This window comes from Nothobranchius furzeri, chromosome 1 (assembly GCF_043380555.1).
Source record: "Nothobranchius furzeri strain GRZ-AD chromosome 1, NfurGRZ-RIMD1, whole genome shotgun sequence".
In the NCBI taxonomy this organism is placed as follows: Eukaryota; Metazoa; Chordata; class Actinopteri; order Cyprinodontiformes; family Nothobranchiidae; genus Nothobranchius; species Nothobranchius furzeri.
In genome coordinates this window covers 91,862,374-91,889,873 of record NC_091741.1, presented here as the reverse complement: position 1 = coordinate 91,889,873, position 27,500 = coordinate 91,862,374, and the positions used below count along the sequence as shown (strand labels likewise).

At 43.7% G+C, this 27,500-nt stretch overlaps 2 protein-coding genes across 3 annotated transcripts in view; both read right to left on the bottom strand.

The window, feature by feature from the left end:
- The window catches only part of LOC107376627 (serine/threonine-protein phosphatase 2A 55 kDa regulatory subunit B gamma isoform), a 30,492-nt gene extending 18,732 nt beyond the window's left edge, over positions 1–11,760 (bottom strand). Inside the window, exons 1-3 of one of the 2 annotated variants that reach the window (XM_015945840.3) lie at positions 11,569–11,760; positions 10,969–11,301; positions 2,701–2,857 (exon numbers count right to left, since the gene is read on the bottom strand). In XM_015945840.3, the coding sequence (XP_015801326.1) occupies positions 2,701–2,782 (82 nt within the window). In that variant the 5' untranslated portion in view covers positions 2,783–2,857; positions 10,969–11,301; positions 11,569–11,760. The remainder of the gene's footprint in view (positions 1–2,700; positions 2,858–10,968; positions 11,302–11,568) is intronic. The other variant, XM_015945850.3, reaches the window with a different exon arrangement.
- An 8,051-nt stretch (positions 11,761–19,811) lies between these two features.
- Positions 19,812–25,824, bottom strand: LOC107376640 (uncharacterized). Its single transcript, XM_015945857.3, has 5 exons — positions 25,534–25,824; positions 24,966–25,236; positions 24,727–24,833; positions 24,526–24,616; positions 19,812–24,446 (listed from the first exon to the last, which is right to left on the bottom strand). The coding sequence occupies exons 1-5, from the start codon at positions 25,561–25,563 to the stop codon at positions 23,458–23,460; spliced, it is 1,488 nt and encodes a 495-aa protein (XP_015801343.1). The 5' UTR covers positions 25,564–25,824; the 3' UTR covers positions 19,812–23,457.
- Between the last annotated feature and the right edge of the window lie 1,676 nt (positions 25,825–27,500).

Here is a 27,500-nt window from a genome sequence, read left to right as displayed (position 1 = left end):
CTGAATAAAATATGGAGCACAAACTCTCCAGCTTCATCCTGTCTCACTCACCACCCTTCTCATCTTTGTTTTTCTGTTTGCCTCTCCCACACACACACACACACACACACACCCATCTGTCCCGTTTGATCTCAGTATTACAAGAAAACTACAGAAGAAATGAGAAGACAAAAGACCACAGCAAAAACAAGAGCTGTGGCTCTGCTCCATAGGGGTTTATGTGCATGAATCTGTAATGTGTCTGAGTGGGTAACCTGTCAGGTTATCTCACTGAGTCATTACCAGGTGGTGTAGACGTTTGAGTGGTAGAGGACGAAAGCTAGCTGTGTCTGCCTCCAACAAACAGCCTTTTAGCATCAACAGGATGCTCTGAATCATTGCTACAGTGCAGAAGCTGAAGGAACTCACTGGGACTAAAGGTGTGTGACCCCCGCACAAACACACAAACACACAGATACACACACAAACGCACTTCATATCACACTGCAAGAATGAACCTAGTCACACAGAAAAACAAACATAAATATTCAAATGAACAGTCAAGTGTTTCAAAACTGCAGCTCAGTACCAATTAAAAAACTGACCTCGTTAATTAATTAATATAATAAAATATAACAGCAAATTAAATAGCAGGCTATTTACATGGATACAAGATATTTAGTAACAGAAACTTTCTATTGTTTATTTGTGGTTCATCTATAATCTGTGCAGTCAACAACCATTTGGAGAACAAAAGAAAAAAATCATTGCATGAGTGTTTTATTAGCTTCTTCACGTTTTTCACAATCAGATTGTGACGGAAAAACAGAAATGTTTAATCCAGACGTTCATATTTAAGATACCTGCTGGCTGTGCTAAAAGCCCAGAATCACCCACCATCACCATCACATCTCCACTGATCATATGTGAACTAAAGCTGACTAATTCGTTCAAAAAATAAAAACCTTAGCAAACTACATTTCTCTATGGTAAAACCTGCATTTCTAATAGTTGATTACATGCTAGTGAAGTTAAATGTCATATCCTTGAGAAACCAGAAGAATACTTATTATTTTCCACGTTTAAACTCATAAAACCGCTTCTCTCCTTGATTACTGAGATGTTTTTAGAGTTCAGTTAGAGCTAATTGAAAACTGAACCACTGAGTTTCCGCTGCATTTTTTTTAATCAAATATTTTTATAAAGAAATACACATTTTAAATTGGGGAGTAAAAGACAAGCTGATTATTTAATAACTTTAACTTTCGCTGATACCATAATGCTGCACAATAAGAGAAGAGCAACGGAGGTTTGTAGGAAACAGCAGTAAAGATGCAGAGAGGGGGAAACCCGTTTTGGGGGGTTTCTATAGAGACAGACGAGGGAGCAGACGTTCCAATTATAGACATCTTAGTTCTGGGTAAACATGGACCATTAAAGCAGAGCCAAAAACACACACTTCTTAAAAGCAAGGACAAGACTCCTCTCAGCAGGAGATGTGCGTGCACGCGTGTTTGCATGCTGTGGCTCAGAGACCCATGTGCCTGTGCACAAATGTGCATGCACACTAACCCTGTGGAGAAATAAACAGGATAGAGGGAGGGAGGGAAGGAAGCAAGGAAAGAAACTGCCGCAGGGAGATGTTGAATTGATCCCTGTCCTGCAGTTTTGGTGTTATTTTCTTCAAAATGGTGCTTGTGTTTGCGTTTGAGAGACGCACCTGTGTGCAGAGGAGTGATTTCATCGCAGCACAGCAGGGAAGCTACATCTCTCCAAACACAACACAATCAGCACAATGGAGTTGAGCTGGTGTGAGCCTAATGGTTATAGGCTCTAACAATTAGAATCCTAAAACCAAGCACGCTTCAGCAAAGCAGAAACACACCAGTAATCCAGTCGCTCCACTCCTAAAAACATCATGTGAATAAAGACATCTCCAAGCTGCATTTAATCTGAACGTTTTCACCTGATTTCTACCATCTAACGGCAAACAGACCCAACGCTCAGCTGGGTAATGCCCATGTCATCCAGCGATACTGAAAACTGTGACAGTCAGCGCCTCGTGAATACTGAAGAGTTACAAGAAAGGATTAGCTCCAGTTCACGTTCCCTTTCTGCTCTCTGTACGGAGCAGATCAGGCAGATGTTTTAGACTTATGGATTTTTGTTTTAAGCATAAAATGCACAAATGTTCATTTTGCTGGTTTTCAAATGCAACAAAAATCTATAAAATTCCTAAAAGTATAAAAAGAATTAGTAGATAGATTGTTTACTGTTACTGTTTATATTGATGTGTACACATAATGTGTATTAAAGTGATGTTTGCATGGATATAAACACACCTGTATGTGTTTTGATATACTAAACAGACGTAAAATAAATACATTATTACTAAGACGGGGATGGAATGCCATATGGCTGCACTGATTTTTAAAAATAGGCACACATACACACTCACACACAACACACACACACACAAAATCAGCCAGACTGAAACAAAAATAAACATTAAACGGATGAGGCAAAAGGATGTTTAAGATATATATAACTATCAGACTCACAAGACAATTATCCAGTCTCAAACTACTCCTACACACACTCTTAATGACTTTCCAAACACTCACACACAGGTATGCACACACACACTCTCATATCTCAGTCTGGGGTCATGTGGCGTAAATGGGATATGACCTTTGGGAGAGAAGAGTATAGAGCACACACCTTCAGTGTAAGAGGCAAACGGCTCAGGCTCCAGAGAAAGGGTAGTGATGTCGGAGCACAGGACCTGGATGGGGCTCAACATCCTGGGGGAGGACTCCAGGGTGGAGAGGGGTGGACAGGATGGGCGGAGCTCTTCAGGCTATAGCCAGGAGCAGCCCTGTAAGAGGAGCAACGATGGACGGGAGGGGAAGACGGGAAGCGGGGCAACAGGGAGGCAGAGGGTGAGGGAGAAGGGTGGACCGAGGCAGGGGGAGGGACTGAGTTACTACATCACCACATTCGGTCATGAGTACTCACCAAAACAATAACCTGCCAGGAGTATGTTCATGATCACATCAAATTTATGGAACATGAAATATTCACAGGTGGGGTGTGACAGGAAGGTTAGCATATCCAGGAAGATGGAGAGACACAAAGAGGACATGGAGAAGCATTCTACATCTTGTTTGGTCTCAATGATGAGATATTTTATTTACAGGTGATAACCGTCCTCTAGAGTGTTTACGTTAGTCAATCATTGGTCATTTCCCTGTGATTAATCATGTATCACTCTTTTTTTGAGTAGCTTTAATCAAAGGGAACCCTGATTACTGTTTTATTCGGTACACCTATCAGCCAGAACATTATGAACACACACATCAAACTGGATACATTCCCATTTTGCTTTCTATGTTGTCATCTCCCTGTTTGTTATTGCACACTGACTGAAACTAAAACTAAATCCAAGCCCACTCCTTAGCTCTTATTGATGAAGTGGGGATCCATAGACGTACGGCTATCTGCCCCTTTAAAATGTGATCTGTCAGCAGCACACTTCTACCATGAGCTGGGTTGGCAGGTTAAAGGCGCCTGAACTAGAAACTGCTCTTTCAGCTTCAATATAGGGTATTAACCTTTGTTGGGGCTCACAATGGCCCAGGAGCCCTGAAAAAATTAAATGAGCTGTTTGCTAATTGGCTAATTGTTTACCCTGATGGCTCTATGGTGCTGCCTGAAGCTAGAAATTCTGTGTACAGTATCCAGATAACTCAATACTCAGTAGGCTGCAGGGTAGCTGTGGATACATTGTAGTTAATCCCCACCAGCGTATGTGTGTGTGTGTGTGTGTGTGTGTGTGTGTGTGTGTGTGTGTGTGTGTGTGTGTGTGTGTGTGTGTGTGTGTGCGTGCGTGCGTGCGTGCGTGCGTGCGTGTGTGTGTGTGTGTGTGTGTGTGTGTGTGTGTGAGTGTGTGTGTGTGTGTGTGTGTGTGTGTGTGTGTGTGTGTGTGTGTGTGTGTGTGTATATGATTGTGTTGTGAAGCACCTTGGGGTGTTGTAGAACACTAAGAAGGTGTTATACAAATACAGATCATTTGCCATTTTACTATTTACCATCAATAGGTGAGCTATAGATCTATCTAGCAGTCATTCATAGTCTGGAAATTCCCGATACATCCTGGAACTTCAAATGTGTGTTTCAACATTCTTCTTTATTGTTATTCTCCCATCCAACAAAGAACCTTAGCAGTAGCTACAGATTGTGTTAGCAGTAGCTCATGCTAGCATTAGCAATTGCTTTGGTTACAGTTAGTAGTAGCTCAGGCTAGCGTTAGCAGTGGCTTGAGCTAGCATAAATTTGTGGGTAGTAATATTGGCACCAACATTTTTCATGCTAATAGGGAGCCTAAGTCTGCTCCCCTTCCAGTCAGCTCATTGGTCCCTGGAAGAACGAAAAAATGAATGAATGCAAGTCGTCGTCGTCGTCGTCTTCCTCCGCTTATCCGGGTCCGGGTCGCGGGGGCAGCATCCCAACTAGGGAGCTCCAGGCCGTCCTCTCCCCGGCCTTGTCCACCAGCTCCTCCGGCAGGACCCCAAGGCGTTCCCGGACCAGATTGGAGATGTAACTTCTCCAACGTGTCCTGGGTCGACCCGGGGGCCTTCTGCCGGCAGGACATGCCCGAAACACCTCCCCGGGGAGGCGTCCAGGAGGCATCCTGACCAGATGCCCAAACCACCTCAACTGGCTCCTTTCGATCCGGAGGAGCAGCGGTTCTACTCCGAGTCCCTCCCGAATGTCCGAGCTCCTCACCCTATCTCTAAGGCTGAGCCCGGCCACCCTACGGAGGAAACTCATTTCGGCCGCTTGTATCCGCGATCTCGTTCTTTCGGTCATTACCCAAAGCTCATGACCATAGGTGAGGATTGGGACGTAGATCGACCGGTAAATCGAGAGCCTGGCTTTCTGGCTCAGCTCCCTCTTCCCCACGACAGATCGGCTCAGCGTCCGCATCACTGCAGACGCCGAACCAATCCGCCTGTCGATCTCCCGATCCCTCCTACCCTCACTCGTGAACAAGACCCCGAGATACTTAAACTCCTCCACTTGAGGTAGGACCTCTCCCCCGACCCGGAGGTGGCAAGCCACCCTTTTCCGGTCGAGAACCATGGTCTCAGATTTGGAGGTGCTGATCCTCATCCCAGCCGCTTCACATTCGGCCGCGAACCTACCCAGCAAGAGCTGAAGGTCAGAGCTGGATGAAGCTAGGAGGACCACATCATCCGCAAAAAGCAGAGACGAGATTCTCCTGCCACCAAACTCGACACACTCCACACCACGGCTGCGTCTAGAAATTCTGTCCATAAAAGTGATGAACAGAACCGGTGACAAAGGGCAGCCCTGGCGGAGTCCAACCCTCACTGGGAACAGGTCCGACTTACTACCGGCTATGCGGACCAAACTCACGCTCCTCTGGTAAAGGGACTGAATGGCCCTTAACAGAAAGCCACCCACCCCATACTCCTGGAGCGTCCCCCACAGGGTGCCCCTGGGGACACGGTCATAAGCCTTCTCCAAATCCACAAAGCACATGTGGATTGGTTGGGCAAACTCCCATGCCCCCTCCATCACCCTTGCAAGGGTATAGAGCTGGTCCACAGTTCCACGGCCAGGACGAAAACCACATTGCTCCTCCTCTATCTGAGATTCAACTATCGATCGGACCCTCCTCTCCAGTACCTTGGCGTAGACCTTTCCAGGGAGGCTGAGGAGTGTGATCCCCCTATAGTTGGAACACAACCTCAGGTCACCCTTCTTAAAGATGGGGACCACCACCCCGGTCTGCCACTCCCTAGGAACTGCCCCCGATGACCACGCAATGTTGTAGAGACGTGTCAACCATGACAGCCCTACAACATCCATAGCCTTGAGATACCCAGGACGAACCTCATCCGCCCCCGGGGCTCCGCCGCTGTGTAGTTGTTTGACTACCTCAGCAACTTCTGCCCCCGAGATCGGACAGTCCATCCCCAGGCCTCCCAGCTCTGGTTCCTCCTCGGAATGCGCATTGGTGGGATTGAGGAGCTCCTCAAAGTATTCCTTCCACCGTCCGACTATAGCCTCAGTTGACGTCAGCAGCTCCCCATCCCCACTGTAAACAGTGTGAGCGAGTTGCTGCCTTCCTCTCCTGAGGCGCCGGACAGTTTGCCAGAACCTCTTTGGAGCCGATCGATAGTCTTTCTCCATGGCCTCACCAAACTCCTCCCACGCCCGAGATTTTGCCTCGGCAACTGCCACTGCTGCACCCCGCTTGGCTATCCGGTACCTGTCTGCTGCCTCCGGAGACCCACAGACCAGCCACGCCCTGTAGGCCTCCTTCTTCAGCCTGACGGCTCCCCGAACCTCTGGTGTCCACCAGCGGGTACGGGGGTTGCCACCACGACTGGCACCGGCCACCTTACGACCACAGCTAGCAACAGCCGCCTCGACAATCGCAGAGTGGAACAAGGCCCACTCGGACTCAATGTCCCCCACTGCTCTCGGGACGTGGTCAAAGCTCTGCCGGAGGTGGGAGTTGAAGACCGTCTTGACAGGTTCTTCTGCCAGGCGTTCCCAGCAGACCCTCACTATGCGTTTGGGTCTGCCAGGTCTACGCGGCATGTTCCCTTGCCATCTGATCCAACTCACCACCAGGTGGTGATCAGTTGACAGCTCCGCCCCTCTCTTCACTCGGGTGTCCAAAACATACGGCCGCAGGTCAGATGATACGACTACAAAATCTATCATCGACCTGTGACCTAGGCTGCCCTGGTACCAAGTGTACCGGTGGGCATCCTTATGTTCGAACATGGTGTTCGTTATGGCCAAACTGCGGCTTGCACAGAAGTCCAATAACAAAACACCGCTCGAGTTCTGATCAGGTGGGCCGTTCCTCCCAATCACACCCCTCCAGGTCAAGCTGTCATTGCCCACGTGAGCATTGAAGTCCCCCAGCAGGACAATGGAGTCCCCTGATGGAGCACTATCTAGCACTCGTCCCAGGGACTCCAAAAAGGGTGGGTACTCTGAACTGATATTTGGCCCATAAGCACAAACAACAGTCAGGACCCGTTCCCCGACCCGAAGGCGCAAGGAAGCTACCCTCTTGTCCCCCGGGGTAAACCCCAACACACAGGCAGAGAGTCTCGGGGCTAACAAAAAGCCAACCCCAGCCCTCCGCCTCTCACCCGGAGCAACTCCAGCAAAGTAGAGTGTCCAACCCCTCTCCAGGTCTCGGGTTCCAGAGCCAATGCAATGTGTCGAGGTGAGTCCGACTATATCTAGCCGGTACTGCTCAACCTCTGCCACAAGCTCCGGCTCCTTCCCCGCCAGCGAGGTGACGTTCCATGTCCCAAAAACTAGTTTTCTTGTCCGGGGATTGGACCGCCAAGGCTCCCGCCTTGGTCTGCCACCCGATTCACATTGCACCGGACCCTTCATGTTCCTCCTGCGGGTGGTGGGTCCACAGTTGGACGAGCCCATGTATCCGGTTCGGGCTGGGCCCGGCCGGGCCCCATGGGCGAAAGCCCGGCCACCAGGCGCTCGCTCACGGGCCCCAACCCCAGGCCTGGCTCCAGGGTGGGACCCCGGTAACCCTCCGGGCCGGGTACTCCGACTCTTCGTTTTCACCGCCATGAAAGATCCTTCGAATGCAAGTCAATGGGGCTAAAAGAGCAAATTTCTAATCCGCTTTGCCTTACGCCTTGGATCGCACATATTGGACTGCCATTTAAGTGAAAACTAATTATGTGTGTTTCGACCACGCCAGTCACGTACTTTGAGATTTATCAGCTTATAAAAAATTGTAATTAGCATGACTACAAAACAGGCATTGGCACGTCGCATATGTGATGTCACTGCCGAATCTGCTCTCCCTTTAGCATAACTGCTACTTACTAAATGGCCATATCTACAGTGGTTCTTTTCTTCTGTTTTTCTCCATGTCTGGTTTGATGACGTCACTTTCATGGAGCGCATTTGTAGTCCTGGACTTATTTTCACCCAAAACCTAAAATAGCATTTCCCCATGTTTGCAAATAAGTATGTTCTTGGTATCAAAAAGCTTCTTTAAAATTCACGGACATCATATGTGAAATCCATGGCACATAGCAAGCGGAATTGGAAAATAGCGCTTTTAACCCCATTGACTTGCATTCATTTTTTCGTTCTTTCCGGGGACCCATGGTCCGGAAGTAGATGGGCGTGACTTAGGCTCCCTATTTAAAGGAGGTGTGTAAACCAGCTCGGCTCAGAACGAACTAGGCAGCCATTATCAAATGACTAATTTGCATTTTTACTTTTGTTTATGTTGTAAAATTCAGACAGTTTGACACTAGACTAACTTTTTTATGCAGCACTTTCACTCACATTCTACCAATCCAAAAATGACGGGCCAAATTCCCCCTATTTAACTAATCTGTTGGTAACTAAATTCACTGTTATTACAGGGGGCATGGTGGAAAGTGAAACCAAATGGTAACCATAACACCAAAAAAAGCAAATCACTTTAGGTTTAAAAAATGTATAAATATGTCAAATGTGGGTTTAAAATGTTACTTAAACATATTTGAACTTTTCACAGTGCTAAATACTTGTATACTTGGTGCAGAATTATTACTAGGCTGAAGTTTGTACACTCCTAGTTTAAAGGTACAGTACTGTGCTAAATGAGCCATTTTGTTGTAATCCTTTAAAATTATTTTGATCAATAGGTCTCTTGACTTTCTGAAATATTTATATATATACTACAAGAAAAACCTGCTGCTTGGGAAAAAAATGCAAAAATGAGATGAGGTATTCAAGACTAATGACCGGTACTTTTATCCTGCGCTTTTCCACGTACACACTCCAACTGATCCAAATTTGGACTGCTGTAATGTTTCCTCTTCCAACTTTGGACCCAATGCTACTCCAGCTGGAAGAGACCGATGCAGCATAAAGAGATTGGAAGTAAAAATGTGAGAAGAAACAAAAACAAGAGGTGAAAGGGAGGGAAGGAGGAGAGGGGTGGTCAGAAAAGGGGGAGTTAAACATTCCTCCCCCTAAAAAGTTAAAGGGCAGGGGGAATCCCTATGGAAAAATCGACAGGACATTCTATTGTGTATGCGCGCGCACACACACACGCACACACACACACAATACATGCAGACACACATGTCTACACAGCCCTGAACAAAGTGAAAGCTGCACATCATCTGTACATGTGAAATTAATGGAACATGAGAAATACAGAAAGAAAGAAATAATGGACTGACATTTAACAAATACACACACACACACACACACACACATACACAGAATAAATTGCATTTTTCTGGCTCTTCCAGGTTATTTCTGTCACTCACGTGCACACACACACACACACACACACACACACACACACACACACAGAGGCACATTGTGTTTGAGCAGCCCTCAGAGCACTGTTGGTAGATGCACCACTTCAGCACTGGACAATGCTGCTGGTTAGACTGGAGGAGCAATGGGGCAGTGGGGGTTGGAAGTGGGGAGAGGGTGAGCAAGGATGAAAGGTGGTGAGTGTGTGTGTGTGTGGGGGGGGGGGTTAAAGGAGTTGACAGTTGTTTATTCTTAGTTTAGTACAGAAAAACTATGCGTTGCTCATCAGATTTATTTGAATGTGGTTTATATTTAGGCTGGTAACTTGACGAACATGATGGTCCTTTCAGACCAGTAGAGCTCTGTGGTGTGTCCACCTTGAGCTCATCAGTAATTCACCCATAATGTCTGCCTAGGATGTGGGGAATAATTAATACTGTCATTATTGGTGGGTGGGGATGAGCTGTCAATCATACTGGTCAAGCGTGAAAAGCAGCATGTTTATCACCGCTGACTGTTTCTATGGCAATGAAAGCTGGGTGCATGTTAGGACTCGTTTTAGCAACTCATCCATCTGAAAATCATCTATAAATAACAGCTATACACACACTTACGCAGAAAATTTCAATGTATGACGGTAACTACAGAGGATAACACTCTAACATGCAGGAAAAAAAGCTTTTTCACTAAAAACAGACAGGATTAAAAGTCTCCTCAGTCTAGATCTTTTCTATTCAACTAGAAATGTGTAACAGCTAAGAGCACAGCTAGCTTAAACATGAGGATCATAAATAAGCTTCTAACACTGTCACAGCTGTCTAATACAATGTGCTTAGAGAGGCGTGGACAACAGTAAGCTGCAAGACACAGGCAGGAGAGCAGGCTGGGAATCTGGGTTGATATTAAGATTAGGTGTTATACAACATTACGTACTGCAGGTTACACCAGATCAGAGTCGGATCGGTGGTGTGTGTTCCCCCAACTCATATCTGATATGTATTCAGACACATGCACCTGTTATATAGTGGAGCGGGTGTGTGTGTGTGTGTGCGTGCGTGCGTGCGTGCGTGCGTGCGTGTGTGTGTGTGTGTGTGTGTGTGTGTGTGTGTGTGTGTGTGTGTGTGTGTGTGTGTGTGTGTGTGTGTGTGTGTGAGGGAGAGAGAGATAGCAGACAGCTCAGGTTGTTTACAGGAAGGAGCTGCATTTTTTTGTATCAAATTCTCCAGAAATGAGGAAATTCCTCTTTCTCTTCTACGATTTCAGACACGATGTGAGGCAAACAAACACAACTGGACAGCAGCCAGATCAATTCCCTCCTGCTGATAAACAAAATGCAGCATTACACATAGTAAAGCAGCAGCTAGGAAAGCACAAACAAAACACAAATGAGGAGACCAGGGCAGGAAGTTTTTAAAAAGCGTGAGAGGATTGAAGTTGCATTTCACTCCAAAGTCGCCAGCTCTGTCTGAACAAGTCTACATAGAGCTTAGAGAAGATCTGTCTTAAGCTTATTGTGTTACACACACACACACATACACACACACACACACACACTACCCCACACACAGATTCTTCAGAAATTCCATAAATAAATGCACCACTCATAAGATGATCTAAGATCATCTTTCTGTGTCTTACCTTCAGTCACATAGTTGTGGTCGGGGAGGAAGCCGTGGTGGTTGAGCGTTGGAGTGGCGTCAGTGTCTTCGCCCATCAGCGGGGCTGAGGGGAGCGCCCGTCTTCGGTGGGCAGCGTGGTGGTGGCAGATTGGTGGTGGAGGGGGTGGTGGGGATGCCGGCCAGCACAGCGCCCATGCTGCTACCCGCCGACGCCTCCTCAGCACAGGGGCGCACAGCCGAGCATCCTAATCATAAGTGAGGAGTGACAGACAGGGAGGGAAGTGGGGAAGTCCCGCAGGAGAGATGGGTGCTTCTGGGAGTCCTGGCAACTGCCTCTGAGAACCAGATAAACCTGCAGAGGGAGGATGGTTTGAAAACATCAGCTTGGCATATCACACATCCACCCTGTCCACACGCGTCCAGGGACCACACAGTTTTCTTGAAAATAGGTAAAGTCCCAGTTTGTTTCAAAAGAAAAAGACAGGATGAGGAAGAGGAAAGTGGGGGATGGGGGGGAGGGATGAGCAGGAGCTTTGGTCGGAGTATCTGCAGTGCTGCTGCTTCTGCAGTCATCTCAAATGTGTGGAACACACCTACAGTGGACCTAACACACACTCACCTAGAGTCAGCAGCTTGCAGGTCTGATCCACCTCAGTGGATCCTCCAGAAACGGCCTCTGCAGCAGGTAGCTGTGTTTCCAGTCTCCCAGCGCTTCCAAAATGAGGAGGAAGGAAATCCTGCTGGCCCTGAGCTCTGCTGCAGTCTGTGCTTCTGCGTATGTATGAGAGGCAGAGTGAGAGGAAAGCAGAGGGGGAGGGAGAGTCAGAGAGGATCGTTCCTGCTGCGCTGCTGCGTCGGGATGATGCATCGGTGCAGACCCCGCCTTCACATTAAGCACAACCAATCATCAGAGAATTGAGATCTGCCCAACCACTGATTGTAGGTGATTAACTGTGATGGAGAAGCAGAGTGGACGGAGAAGTGGGTGGCACAGCGGAAGCAGTGAAGTGTCTTATAAGGTTGTGATTAATGAGGGAAAAAGCAGAGAGAGAGCAGGAAGTGGGGCGAGAGTCTTCCTCTGTGCTGAATATGAACAAATAGTGATTATCAGAGGATTTACCAGGAGACATGCTGCCAGCACCATGGCGCAATCTCTGCAGAATTTTATTCTTTTATTGTTCAAACTTTGATTTAAGACATCAACAACTAGAGAGAGCATCAGTTCATTTTATACATAAAAAAGCCAGAACACCAAATAACAGGTAGTTATGCACAGATAGAATATTAAGAAGCAGATCGTTGAAGAGTCGGTAAAATAAACCCATAAACCCTCGTGGTTAGTGTTTGTCCAGATTTAGGCCATACTTATCATTTTATAGGGTAGTGCCAAAAATGTATTGTTTTATTATTATAATTGTTATGCATAATTATTCTTATTAATTATTATTATGCATAATAATTATTGTAATAATAATATTTATAATAATAATAATAACATGAAGCTCGCAAGAAGCTGTACTTTGTTACAAAAGAAGCTATAAGATATGCACAAGAACTAAACATCCCAGATGTGGCAAGAAAAGAGAAAGAAACAGTAAGAAGCTTTGCCAAGAGGACCAGGGAAGGGAGGCAAAGAAATGGGCCCAAAAAAGGATGAGAGAAACATGGGAGGAAAAACCAATGCATGGACAATACCCCTTGAGAGTAAAAAAAAAGCAGACGTAGAACAAGATCACACTCATCAGTGGCTACGCAGTGCAGGACTGAAGGCAGAAACTGAAGGATTGTTGATAGCAGCACAAGACCAGAGCCTGTCAGCGAGATCATACCACCACAAGATCATGAAATATGGAACAGACCCCATGTGTAGAATGTGCAGCCAATATGAAGAAACCATTGACCACATTCTCTCAGGCTGCCCCACTCTAGCCAGAACTGAGTACATCCACAGACACGACAGGGCAGCAAGCTATATCCACTGGAAGATCTGCAAATATTTCCATCTACCAGCTGCAGATAAGTGGTATGACCACCAACCACCAACAGTGACTGAAAACAGTGTTGTGGGACATGCCAATCAACACAGACAGAGAAATCATGGCCAACAGACCAGACACAATCATCAAAAACAAAGAAGAGAAGACCTGCCTCATGATTGACATGACCATCCCATCTGAAAAACATGTCACCACCAAGGAGCTTGAAAAGCTATCAAAGTACAAGGACCTGGAAATAGAAGTCACAAGACTGTGGGGGATGAAGACAACAACAATACCCGTCGTAGTGGGTGCACTTGGCCTCATCAAGAAGGGACTGGAAAAGAGAACAAAACAGAATCCTGGAAACCCAACAGTCCAAGAAATCCAGAAGATTGTTCTTCTCGGAAGTGCCCACATCATCAGAAGGACGCTTTCCATAAACTAACCCTGAAACTGCCTTAGAAGCATGGATTGATTCTGGCACTTCAGTGAAAGCATACAAATATACAAAATATATAATAATAATAATAATAATAATAATAATAATAATAATAATAATAATAATAATAATAATAATAAATTCAAACATCACACTTTATTATTACGAGGGACATACTTTTCCCCTCTAAAACAACTTTATGCACATTATTATACTTTTTTTTAGCTATCTGTACATTGTGCACACTTATTTTTAAGTGCAGTTTTATATTAAACACAAATTAGAATCGATATTGAGATAAATATTTCAGCCATATACTGCCCCTCCATCCTTTAGGAAATAAGTAATTACAACACATACACACAGACACATACACACACACAGGCATTAGTGTGGTAACTGAGTGTGGGCTGCCAGTGACATTTGGTGCCATCACTACTGCTGGCAGTCTTCCTCCAGACTTTAACTCTCCATCCCCGGAAACAAGAACTGGTGTTTGGCTTTCTTAATCCCAAACTTCCAGCCTTGCTGTGCCATCAACTACTTACCCACACTCCAGCCATTTTTGTGCCAAATAACCCACCCCCTCATCTAGAGATATCTGGCCGCACCTCTTAAACTCCCATCTGGTTAAATATACAAATCTAAACCAACTAAATATAGTCTAAGTCTATTAAAACTTTTCTATGTGTTCAATTTTTGTATTTATTTTATTTTTTGCAATATCAGGGCAGAATGTAAAGACAATCGGGAAGGTAGTCAGCCGTGAGATCATTTCAAAGGAATTTAAACAATGATGAACAGGAAATAACCCCAAAAAGTCATGTAAACACAATTTAGAATTAAAAGTTGAATCTGTAATAACGTTTTCAGAACGTAAACTTTAAAAGCCCTTAAACCTTTCTCCTGAAACAGATAACAAAAACCACCTGCTATGTTTAAAGAATGTAAAATGAGAAGATTCGCTAATACTTCCAGAACTTTCTAGAACAGCACGTCCATGGCCTGTAGACTGTTGATATAAACTGACACTTTCTAATATTTTATGTTTTTTTTAACTTATGTCTATTTAGGACCTGTTTCAAATAAATAAATTTTGTATAAAATGATGTTTGCATTTGTTTTTATTTAGATAATCACATTTTGTGGCCCACAGGGACTTCAAACGTTACCATTTGGGCTCTCTTCATGAAGTCTGGACACCGTGTTCTAGAAGTTTCACACTCTCTTTGTCTAGCTAGCTTAGCCTTAACAAGTGTTTTAGCTAGGATTTCATCCCCACTGCTAGGAAAACAAAAAACAGAGTGACCACTGACACGTTAGCGCAGATATAAAACAGAACAAACTAAAATCAAAAGTACGAGTAAATTTGGATAAAAGCTTTTAAATGTCTTGCATTTTGAATCTTCTTCTAACATGCTCGCCAACAGGCGCTAACCTGATTACCTACTGTAGATTACATCTCACCCTGTTTTTTTTTTCTTTCTAGCTACTGCAAAAAATGAAATGCACAGTAAACTGTTCATCGTCGTGAGAGAAAACATAGCAGGGAGGTTTGTGAAACGCGCAATGAACGTTTCACCATTTCAGGAGGAGATGTTGCAATGAAATTCAAAATAATAACATAGGCCTACTTTTTAAACCCACAGTTTATTCTCCTGATCTTTTTTTATTGAAAAACAAGATCAGAGGCTTAAATTGTTTCACACACAAATCCCCACATTGAACAGAGGCACCTTTAAATCTTCCTATTAATCCTTATTTCTAAGACTAATCACTGCCATCCCCTCTTTGTGTGGCAGGTTTGTTCAGGTACAGTAAATCTGTTTCAGCTTGTCCTTGTTAACCTACCATGACCTTGCCTGGGCCTGCCTGTGTGGCTACAGTCTGTCTCCTGTAGAGACTGGGCCATTCAGGCGAGGAGACTTGGCTTCGGACCATCCCGTTACCTTGGTGACAGCAGGCGTGAGCATCCACCATCCCCACCCTGATCTGGGCCCTTTGCCCTGTACTGCATCTGAACTGTATTGGTCCTCACATCATCTTCAGCACATATGGTGGGGACTGATCTCGCTTTAAATGTAACTAAAGCAATTAACATTAAATTAGCAGTCAAAAGAAGAGGGATCGATAATATTATTTGTGTTTAATAATGGACACGGTCGAAGCAAAATCACACTTTGCACAAAGTCTGGAGTTACTTTTGTAGTTGACTCAAATTCATCATAAAATCGAGGTATTAAAAATTAAAACCTATGTGAACTCAATCAAACTTTATTTCTCATACACTTAAACTGAAACCGACAGACTGACTTGATGCTGTGTGCAGGGTTAGAGCAGTAAATGACCTCAACAGGATTCAGGTCCACCCCTTGTCAGCATGATAACAATCAGCGTCATTCATCACAGACGTTAAGATGTGTCCAATCAGATGCAGCAACACTTGTGTCTGCTTCTATTAAACCTGGTGCCTCCCTTTCATCCCACCCCCACATCACGGTGCAGCAGACGTAGGGTTGCTTAGCAACCCACCAGCAGCCTATGGAGAACGCTAACCCAAACGTGCGGTTTCTCAAACACACATTTGAAAATCTGAAGAAAGGAGGAGGATAATCTTGTTCCACTCCACCCTCCACCCAGACCCGTCAGCCACCAAGATATACTGCAAGGAGACACAAACAAACCCCAAACAGCCATGGGTGTGAGCTGAAATTGCTCCTACATCAGCATTCTGAGCCCTTATCCAGCACTTCACTAAATGATTTGCACTTTTAACCAGCCTTCAATGAATCTAACACCCGCGGCTAAAAAAAATTTTAAAATTTAAAAATTGGCTTTGCAAGATGCAAGTTAAGAGCTCTGCAGTGTCTCTGCAGTCCAACAGTATTAGCACATGAAGTGAGAGCTTAAATACAGTCACAGACGATGGATCAACCAGTGCCTTGAGCAGCAGACAGAGCTGAAATTCCCTGAAGGAGGGGGGGTCCAGTACACTAATGGTATCACATGTGAAACCACAACACCCTGGGGAGTGATGCGACTGGGTGGATTATAAACAACCTTTGGGCAACTCTAAATCCCTTACAGCCCTAACATAAGCAAACAAATATATGTAATTATGACAAAGACATGCATAAAACACAGAAGAGTGGGTCTGCAAATACTCGCATGTTTGGAATTCCTCCCATCTTACATGATGGAGTGTGCCATTAGTGGGTATCATGGGATCATTTAACTGGGGTGGATTACAGGATGGTGACTATATATATGATTTTTTTTTCTTGCAGTAAAACTGCAATCTGACAGGAGAGATCCATCCATCCATCCATCCAAATAAATAAAATAAAAAGACAGCATAAGTGGCAAGAAGCTTCATCTGAAGATGGATTCAATATAAATTCAATATAAATATGGAGTCAACAGAATTTGATTCAAAACACTTCAAATAATGTAATGTAACAAATATTTCTGCCTTTAGTCTGAATTTCTGACTCAAAGTCACCTCGCCGAAGTGGCCCCAGAATGATCAACTGTTTTATTCCTCCTCTGGGATAAAGCTGCTTTAACCAGAAAGTAGATTACACACAGCTAAACATAGACACGTTAACACACTCTGTAAGTCGACTACATACACACGTGTGTTTGTCTGAGACCCAAATCTGTGCAAAGATTAAAGCTGCTTTAATAACACAAATACAGTGAGTATATGTGCACTCAAAGTCTGTATGAACCTGCAGCTTCACTCAGTATAGGGATTCAGTCCTCTCACATTAACAGGACACACACACACACACACACACACACACACACAATCAGAGTCAAAGGATTTAAGAATTAAAAACTCTGAGTTGTGTAAACAATAATCTTTTAGTCTCTTTGCCCTATCCCTCTGATCAGTTTATTTTTTGTGTAAGCGTAAAGAGAGGTGCACACAGGTGACCTTTAAGGGGGAGGGGAGGTCACTGAATGTAATCTTTCTGAGAACAAACCACGGACTCAGCAGCTCAGGGAATACACGCTCAGACTCTGGCTGCAGCACGCTCAGCAGCTGAGATGATGAGTGTGAAAGACAGAATGAGAGACAGGGACTCATCATCCTGCACACACAAAGCCATTTAACACTTCCAAGGACATACTGGGGTAAAACTAAAAATGTATAATATACATGTTAACTCTTTCTATCGGAGTACGGGAGAACTGGTGCAACCAGCCTGTTGTGATATTAAAGGTTTGGAACACTAAAATAACATTGTAAAAATCTTATTTCTGATTAAAATCAGTCACTCTGAATTCTTCATGCCGGCTGAACATGAATATAGTCTTCTACACCACTCTCCTGCATCAGCTTCTGATAGAAAATAGACAATGAAAATCTAGGATGTGAATTTACTGACAGATCTACGTCTTTCAGGGACTCACCCATCTTAGTTCACGACGGGGAAGGCTGTTGTTGGTTTAGCATCCAGCAAACAGCAGAGAACGTCCCAACTAGCAGAAGCTAACCATTACCATCCGCAACTCCACCACTCAGCAGAAGCTCCTCCAGGCTTGTTTTATTTGTGGAGATAAGGCATCCACTTTGCAAGTCAGTGGTAGAGGAGCTTGGATGTTATTCGAGGCAAGATGTCCAGATATCAGGAAATAAGACTCGAAATCCTACTCTCTGAAGCTCAGGCCCAACCCCAATACTCGCATCGAAAAGGAGGAGTACAGTAAGGCTTTGAGTGCACAGTACACAAGTGGGCCAAATTTGGGACAGAGAGCATTGTGTCATCGACCGCAACACATGCTGGGATGCTGGTCACTGTTTGTCCTACATTTTAAAAAATCTTTCAAACAATTATTTGACTAAATTTACACTCATCGCTGTCCACATTAAAACTTAAGCCAGGCGGGTTAGGGTTAAGGCGGATACTTTGCGACGTTTTCACTCAGAGCTGTTAGCTTCAGCTCAAACTGTACGACTTCCTGGCAGAGCAAATCTCACGAGTCATGCTCATACTGTACGACCCAGTTCTTGGATGCGACCTGACTGCTCACACTGTATGTCTGGTAGCAACACGTCAGACCTAATAATATGCTAAAAATAGCCATTTTTACTCAACATGTCAGACTTTTTTGTGTTGTTATTGATGTCTGTTGTCCTTCGAGATTGCTGTAGGAGGGCAGCCAGAGATTTATGGAGGTTGGATGAGGAAGACGAAAGAAAGTAAAACAATGTTTTATCAGTTGAATTTGACAAACACGCTTTCTTGACAATTCCTGTCATTGTGTGCGAGTAAAAAGTGTATAAGTAAAAACATACCACGTGTGTTAATAGGGAAATAGCTGGCAAGCCGTGTCGACGCATGTTTGCACATGCACCATGAGCAGTTCTGGTACTTTTTGGGTTACAGCTGCTCAAAGCACCACTTCAACAGTGCGATGCCCTCCCGGGAGACGGACAAAGTATCAAACACGCCAGATATTTGTGCGAGCTTACGATCGCTGATCGGTAGCTGGTCACGTGGTGTTAATTGCCTCATGTAACCCCCTGTATACTACTCAGAGCAAACCTAGCCCCATTCTTGTAGATTATCGCACGAGGGGAAAAGTACAGTGTACGTCCAGCTTAAGCCTAAAACATTCAGTTCGTAAATAAATATCAATATTTATTTTAAAATGAATGTCTTTCATTTGAAAATGCAGATTTTCAGAAAAGGCACTTGAGCCATTGTTCTGCCTTGCTCTCAAAATTCCCACATAGCACTGGATTGTGCATGGACGTAATTTTCACTTTAGAAGTGGGGGAGACACGGGGGGGGGGGGGGTATCTTTAGAGCATGCTCTAATGGGAAACAGGCTTCAACACAAACGGTTGTTTTCCGCTTGGTCCTAGAGCTCAACCAGTGTCACTTTAATATAGCGTAATATTGTTTTTGGATGGTAAAAAGTGCAGGGGTCAAAACTTGACTTTGGAAAAAAGGGGGGGGGGGGGGACATGTCCCCCCTGTTCCCCCCCAAAATTACGTCCATGGGATTGTGGGTAATACCCTTACCTGAAGTCAGCATCAATGCAGACTTGGGCGATGTGCAGATCAAAGGTGCAAAAGGGGTGTGGTCACCTTCTGCACTTGAGAATTGGGACAACCTACACCCTTGCACCAATGGCTGGGAACATGCAACTGTAGGGCACACGGTTGGAAGTGATCACTTCTGGTTCCTGGAAATGATGCACCCCCCCCCCCCCCCCCCCCCCCCTTCAATTAATTCCTACTAACTTATTGTTGTATATTAATTGTTGTGTTATTTAATATGCTCCTTTAATGTGTTTACTTCTCTTTAGCCATCATGTGCTTAGTATAACACCTCGGATGTTTCAATAGACTACAGTTGAAAACATTAATATTTCACATAAATATGTATCACACTGCCCCCTAGTGTCGGACAGCAAACAACTACAAATGTTTTTAAGTATAATTTTATTTCCCTTAGCCTAAACAGAGTGAAAAGACTGTTCCTCTTTCACGTTAGTATCATCTACTCACTGCAATAAATGAGTTTTATTTCACAACACAGTCAAAATATGTTTTGGAACTATTTACATCATGAATGATCCACTAATGGCTCACATCAACACCCAGAAAAATGCATCTGCTCCTTTTGGGGTAATATGAATAAAATATTGTCATTTAACAGCTGAACAGTCAGGTTTTATGAAATACCTTTTAAATTGGAGGTTTTCTATTTTGAATGTGAAAATGAACACAAACTAATTAGTGAAAATAAGAGTTGTATTTGGCACAGAAGTAATGAGGCCTACATGATACTCATTATAATAAAGTAAAAGTAGTCACTGACAGATTGTTTTGTGCAAATGGATATTACATTAAAGAGCCAGTAGATGAGTAAATTAAGATGAAACTTGAAATTAGAATATGGTACAAAAGTTAATTTATTTCAGAGGGATGATTTTTTTGTGTGATTTTCAATGATTTATACATTTCAAACTGTCAAAAGTGAGGATGGAATCAGACTAAACCGTAGCTGTAACTGTTTTCTTCATGAAAAGCAAATCTACTACTAGATCTAAAAAAATGTAATTCCAAGTTATTTCCTTTATCCTATATGAATACCTAAATTACAACATTTAGTTGTTTGAATACTTTTATCTTGCATGTGATTAAATTCTATTCACAAATAACATGAATTGAATCCCTCCATGTGTGGGAATTTATTTTTTTCCCAAATGTCTACGATGAGTGCCATTACGACAGTTTTAAGTGTTCCCTCAGTTTAATGTCTAGTGTAATGAATAAAAAGGGTCTATTTTCACCACTGAATTGACACAGTAACCTTTCATACGCGCCAGAGCTGCAAAGTCAAGGTTACGCCAGCTGGAGGATCCAGACGCACAAATCAAAGCTTTTGCTCACTTGTTGTTCTTCAACGCAGACATAAATAAACTGTCAAGGTTTCCCGCAAAAGCCTCGTCTCTCTGCTAAAAGTCAGACTGCTGGATTCCTCACTCAGAATAAAATTTAATCCACACAACTTATAAGTTAAATAATCATATGTGATGAATGAACAAGATGTTTAAAGGAAATATTTGAATAATATGTGCTTGAATCAATGAAGTTGAAATGAATGTTGTTCTTACTGCAGATCTTATCAGTGTTTGATTTAACAAGTTAATCATTATCTACACTCATACACATCTTCATAAGATACAAATTAAGGTTAAGGTTCACCTGACATAACGTTTAAATATTCTTTATTCACAAAATTAAGAATCTTGTATCTGAAGGAAAGCGTGGCTTTCTGAGGTAAAGCCTTCTAGACATGGTACTTTCTGATTTGCCAGAAAGGCCGCAAATCATGGCAAAGTAGTTTAATAAACAGGAACTACTTCCCCGAGTAATTCAGGTTTGAGCAGTTTCGAACCGGCCAAATCGGAACAAGCATCCTTGAGCCATCTCTTTTGACATACAGTCAACCTGTTTGCATGCTGCAAGTTGACACAGCCAGACGGCTCCTTGAGAGCCACATCCACTTTGGATGCAGACAAGCATTCCAGCTACTGTTGTGACCTGGAGACATCTCAAGACTGGCTGGGTCGTATCTAAGTTTATGTTTATTTATTTGGCAGATGCTTTTATCCAAAGTGACTTACAATTTATAACCTATAGGGCATGTTGTGATCTGTGGGGGAAACCGGAGTACCCGGAGGAAACCCACGCATGCATGGGGAGAACACGCAGCTCCGCGCAGAAAGGCCGCAGCCGAGTTTTGAACCTGCAACCTTTATGCTGCGAGGCAACAGTGCTAACAACTGCGCCACCATGCAGCCCAAGTTAATCTACTGGCTTCAGGTGCCATGAGGTCCACCCGACTTCTGACAGTCCGGATCTGCTGGGGGTCTCCGCCAGGGTTTGTAGACACAACAGGTTGCGTCTGATGCTGTTTCATCAATAATCAACTCTCTAGTTTATAGCAGACAACACATTCATTAACACCAAGATTTCACAATTTCTTTCAGATACAAAGATTCTAATAAACATCTAATTTACATCACACCACCTCACACATCACATTCCATCACCGCATTTCCACTCCATCGCATCTCATTAATCATATCTTGTCATGTATAATCATTAGTTGAGAAAAGAATAAAATTCCTTTTTAACTATACCAGGGGTCGGCAACCTGTTCCCATCAAAGAGCCATTATTACCCATTTCCCACAGTAAAGAAAACACTGGGAGCCACAGCAGCCGCGGCGTTGTGGGCGGGGCCTACCCTCAGACAGCAGAGAGCTGCTCACAACAGGTAACAGCAGCCGGTACCGGTCGCTCGTGTACGTCAAAGTTATCTTTCATAAGAAGATAATCAATAAAATGACTTTTATAAAGTGGATCCAGAAGTTGTAGCCCGTCTCTGCTACAATATTTTGATATTTTTCACCCTGTTGGTGGTTTTACTGAGCAGGTGCCACTTTTGTCATACGTTTCTTTTTAAAACATGTTTAGACTGTTCAGAATACAAATCCAGGCTCTGTCACGTTTGATTGTTGTAATTAAACTTTGTAGGTGGGGAAGGTCAGAAAAGGATCCGATCATTTTGTTTTTCCCTCATTTACAGTGACGGAGACAACGGCGCAGTGCGCCTGGCTCTGGTGGTAATCAAGTTTAATTTGATCTATTTTCACAAGAAAACAGAACAGTTAAAAGCAGGGCTTGTGTTGTGTTGACCGGATAGTTCCCGTATTTGACCGTTTTTTTTTTTAATGAAGAATAGAAATAATAACCCCGACGCATGCAGACGAACTGACATTTTATTCTACGCACATCGCAGATGTAGCTAAATCACTCAAGAAAAAATTCCCATCTGAACATCTGAGCTGGACACTGCTCAGCGCAGCTCACTGTCAGCGCGTACGTACGGTGCACAGCGAGCTGAAGATGTGGAGAGGGGCTTGGAGCACGTCGCAGAACCAGAGCGCATGCAGGAAGATTCCTCCGACTGAAGCGAGACTTGTCACTTAGAAAATGTTCCCTGATTATGAAACTTTGGCTGAATAGTGCTTGATCTTGTCTCCAATGTGGCGACGCATCCAGGAGCTGAGGAGAAGCCCAGAATCTCACAGCCTCTTCAGCTCAGGAAGCGCTTATGATTACGCACAAGCGTGACCCGTCAACCCGGTCTCACAGTAAGACCAGGTTGGAACTGTTCAGGTTTACGCAGACAATCTTTACATTTAGAATTGGCTTACAGATGTAAAATTAATGCAGTAAAATATAAAGCATTTTATTTAAATATCCATTCATTATTTTACAAGCACAGAGAGCCGCATCAGATGGATGGAAGAGCCGCATGCGGCTCCAGAGCCGCGGATTGCCGACCCCTGAACTATATACTGACTGTCTGAATTAATACGAAGTGTGTTTATGGTCCCTAAAGAAGCAAAGAACCCTAGACTCTTCTGACTAAACATTCAAAGATCAATCAGATTGATATTTCATATTTATATGGAATAATCACATCTTATTGGTCATAATTAATATGTGGATATATGCTACAAAGTGGACTCGTTCAGCTTGCTTAGCCAGGTTTTAAATAGCATTTGGGTCCAAGTCAGGCTCAGGCTGATCATCAATGTAGTACGGGTCTCCTTGATGGACCCTGTGGTTGTGCACTCTCAAGTTCCCCCTGTGGGAAAATCTTTTTCCACACTCCGTGCAAGCAAAGGGCCTCTTCCCCATGTGGACATCTCGTTGGTGGGCTCTCATGTTGCCACTGCGTGCAAAGCGTTTCCCACACTGAGCACAGCCAAACGGCCTCTCTCCAGTGTGAGTGCGAGTGTGGACAGTCAGTTCCGATGGGGTCAGGAAGCTCTTGTCACAAAACTGACAGGGATGCGGTCTGACTCCAGTGTGCCGTAAAAGATGTCTGCGCTGATGGGAAGGGTAGGTGAAACACTTTGTGCAGTACGGACAGGAGTAAGGTCGTCCATTACCTCCACCAGGAGCTGGATGGTGGATGAGAGAGCTTAACGGTCGTGCAGCGAGCGATGAGGAATTTGACTGAGGTCGCAGTGGATTTCTGCTACCAAAGTTTGTGATCCGTCGTGTGTGATTGCTGGGATTTCTCACAGCCCTGACGTCTCCCGTCTGCCATGCTGTTTCACCAGAGGGAACGTGGAGGTGGTCTGACTGAGTCCCTTTCTGTTCCACGTCCCGACTGTGATCTGTGTTCTGATTGGAGTGTCGGTTTTCACGTTCCCGGTCCAAAAACTGGAAAGCGTTTTCCTCGGCTTCATTGCTGGTCTCATCTGATTTGAAACCAGGTCGGAAGCATGAGGACTCGGTGCTGCAGCTAGCTGGAGCCAAACAGCTGATGCAGTCTGTCTGCAGGTTATCTAGACCTGACACACCTCCTCGAGCAGAGCCCAGGCCTGGTAACCACTCTCCTGGTGGAGGTAGACTGGGATCAGTTGTGGGAGAACAACGTCCGCTCTGGGAAATGGATACAAAAGGAGCAGAGGCTTGATCTTGGTGGGGTCTGTGGTCTGTGCTGTGACTGCTTTCACTCCAGTTAGATACTGCAGAAAAATTAGAAGAAAAAAATATATGTAGCACACTGACAACTACAATGCATACTAATGGAGGTGCCTTTTTCACCTTTAGTCTCCGTTTGTGTAGCAGACAGATCTTCAACCTGTTTGTTGTCTCCTGTAGTCAGGATTCCATCTGTGTCTTGGGAACCAGCATGCTGTATAAAAATACATTTAAAATAGTAAGTTTTGAATATACATATATGAACGAGACGCACATGTCATTCTGAGACCCTTCATCACATGAAGGGAAAGGAAAGTATCCGACCTCATGTTTTATAGAAGCCCCATCCTGCATTGTAACCTCCTCTTTCAACGTGCTGAATACTTCCTCTGGGTCTGAATCAGAAGATGCAGGTTTTTCCACATTCAGTTCTGTTTCAAAAAGAAAATAAAAACAGTTCATTTTTGCAATTCCTGGTGCTAATTGTGAACTGATCTTGTCAAAAATAACTGAAATAAATATTAACTGCCTACGTTCTTTAGAAGAATAAAGTTGTGTCCTACCTGATCCTGTCTGTTGTCTCATACCCTCTTGTCGTTCTGATACCTGACCCTCCTCACTCCCTCCTCCCTTCGCTCTCTGCCTCCTCTCCTGTTTCTCCAGCCTGCACCGGAGGATGGAGATCTCCTCGGTTTTGTGTGCCAGCTCAGCCTGCTGCTCACACAGGCTGCTTTCAAAGATCTTGGCGATCTCACACACAGCGGCTGCCAGCAGAGAGTCCATGACGGTGGCCAGCTGAGCGTGGAAAGCACTCCTAACAGACTCCATGAGGCTCTTTTGTTAGACAAAACCGTTTTAAAGTCTAAGGTTGACTGCTTTTCAAGCAAATGGCATCCAGATGAAAAGAACGGACGCTATAACATTCCTAACTTTAAGCCCACTTCCATGTGTATGGTGTCTTAAACTCAAGCAATGCTAACAAAAACTAACGGTATCTTGACATTTGTGATGCTAACTAAGCAGCAGATACAAGCATGTGTCGGTTGCATTCAATACATGAACAGCTACTGTTTATAACTTTATTCGAAACTCCCGTAAAACAAATGTGGAACTGTTCAGCTGTAACGTTACCTCTGAATGAGATGTAAACAACAGAGCCATCGACGTGTAGCCTATGCTAGCTCCTTCTTGTTAGCACCGAGGCTAAACGCATAGGTTTAAAAGGAATAGCTGCTAAAAAGATCTATGAGTGTGCCGGCTGGAAACGTTGCTGGCCAGGATTCTCCCGCTCGGAATAACATGTTACTAAAACTACGTCCTACTCAAAAGTAAGGAAATTATAATCTAGCAAAGATTGGTTGGCACCTGCTTCACGGGATGATAAACGCGAGACGGTGACAACAGCGCCCCCGCGTGGCGGGAGAAATCCTCAACTATGATTGCAACCTTCACCTGCATCTGCACCGGTGGGAATGGTGGGAAAAGCAATCTTGATGGTTCTGGAAAATGGAAACAGCTGGAAATGGACTACAACTCCGCAGCAGCTGTTTTTTGTTGTTGTTGTTGTTGTTGTTTTTTCCCCTTTTCAAAATTAGCTGTTTCACAGAATAAGTCAACTATCAAATTTACAGAGAGCCTAAGGCTATAATTTTACTCAAATGAAATACATGAGCCTACTTTTCGACCCTTCAATCAGGCATTTAAGATCAACTGCAGTCAATAAACATCGTTTTTCTCATCCAGATTTTATTTTGCCCTTAGTTTGTTTTCCAGCTTAAGTTTTCAGTCTCCAACAGCCTGTGTGATATGTTTTGAAGGTTATAATCATATTTTACAGCAGCTACAGGTGTAATTTCAGCTCTATCTATATAAAATAAAGTATGAGGGAGTCAGAGCGCCTTTCTGAGATTGTGGCTTGAGCAGGTCAAATTAACTCCTATCCAGATTATGCGTTTCTGAGAAATAAATTCTTGAAAATATAACAAATGCATAATCTGGATCAGCATTATGAGATATTTTGCCCAGCTTTTCTCTAAAAATCTAAACTACCGGTACATGTATGTTTTAATTCTGGTTATAGTGTAGGTGTCCATTTAGCATAATCAAAAGATAATTTTTTTTGTAACCTGGATTTTAGGGGGGGAAAATCCTTAAAATAACAAAGCGCATAATCTGGATTAGCATTATGATGCACTTTTTACTAAAAAATACAGTAAAATCATGAAATACTCTGGATATGTGAAAACTACAAAACACAGCTGCTTGCTGAGTCCCAGAAGTGTTGGGAGTCCCACTGGCTCTCTGTAATTTAACGGTTAATGGTCCTGCTGCCCCTACTTATTCATCTTTTTTACGATTCATGCCCACACTAGATCTGGGATCCAGCATTCAGAATCATCTGGTGGTTCTCAGAATAAAGCTGGGATCCCGGAGTGATCGGGCTTTTTCAGTGGTGGGTTTCAGATTGTGGAATGGACTCTTAAGTGAACATTAAGATGACTCAGACTCTGGGTCATTTTAAAACATTATTACAGACACATTTCCATGTGTTAGCTTTTAATGAAGAGTAAACTATGATTTTTCTATTTCATTATAACTTTTTTGTTTCTTTTACCCAAGTGTGACCCACTTTTATGAGCTATTTTTAAATTAAAAGTTTACTAAACATTCCATCTTACATGATTGTAACTTTTTGTCTGTTCAATTGTAGTCGTTATTTTTAATCATTGTGTTTTAATCAGAGACTGTAGAAAGAGAAACAAGCCCCCATAATTCTGCAGCAAATTTGAAGCCAACAAGGAAGTGGCAAAAATTGTAGTTCCACCCTCATCCGCTTGGGTTTGGCAGCAGATGAGAGCAAATCCTCATTGACTTCCATGTTAAAAATGCCCATTTCACAGCAGAAATAAACATGTTTACAGCCTGGTCCAAAAAACAATTTTAAGTTTAATAGATCTAGTTTACATGAATGACAACTCTGAGGGGAGTGAATTATTTTTTAACTCTTCTGTCCAAGAGGAATTTAATGGTTAAAAATCTGAATAATTAATGAGCATCCATGTGACTTCAGAGCTAGCTCCAGAGAAAGGTCTCAGTCT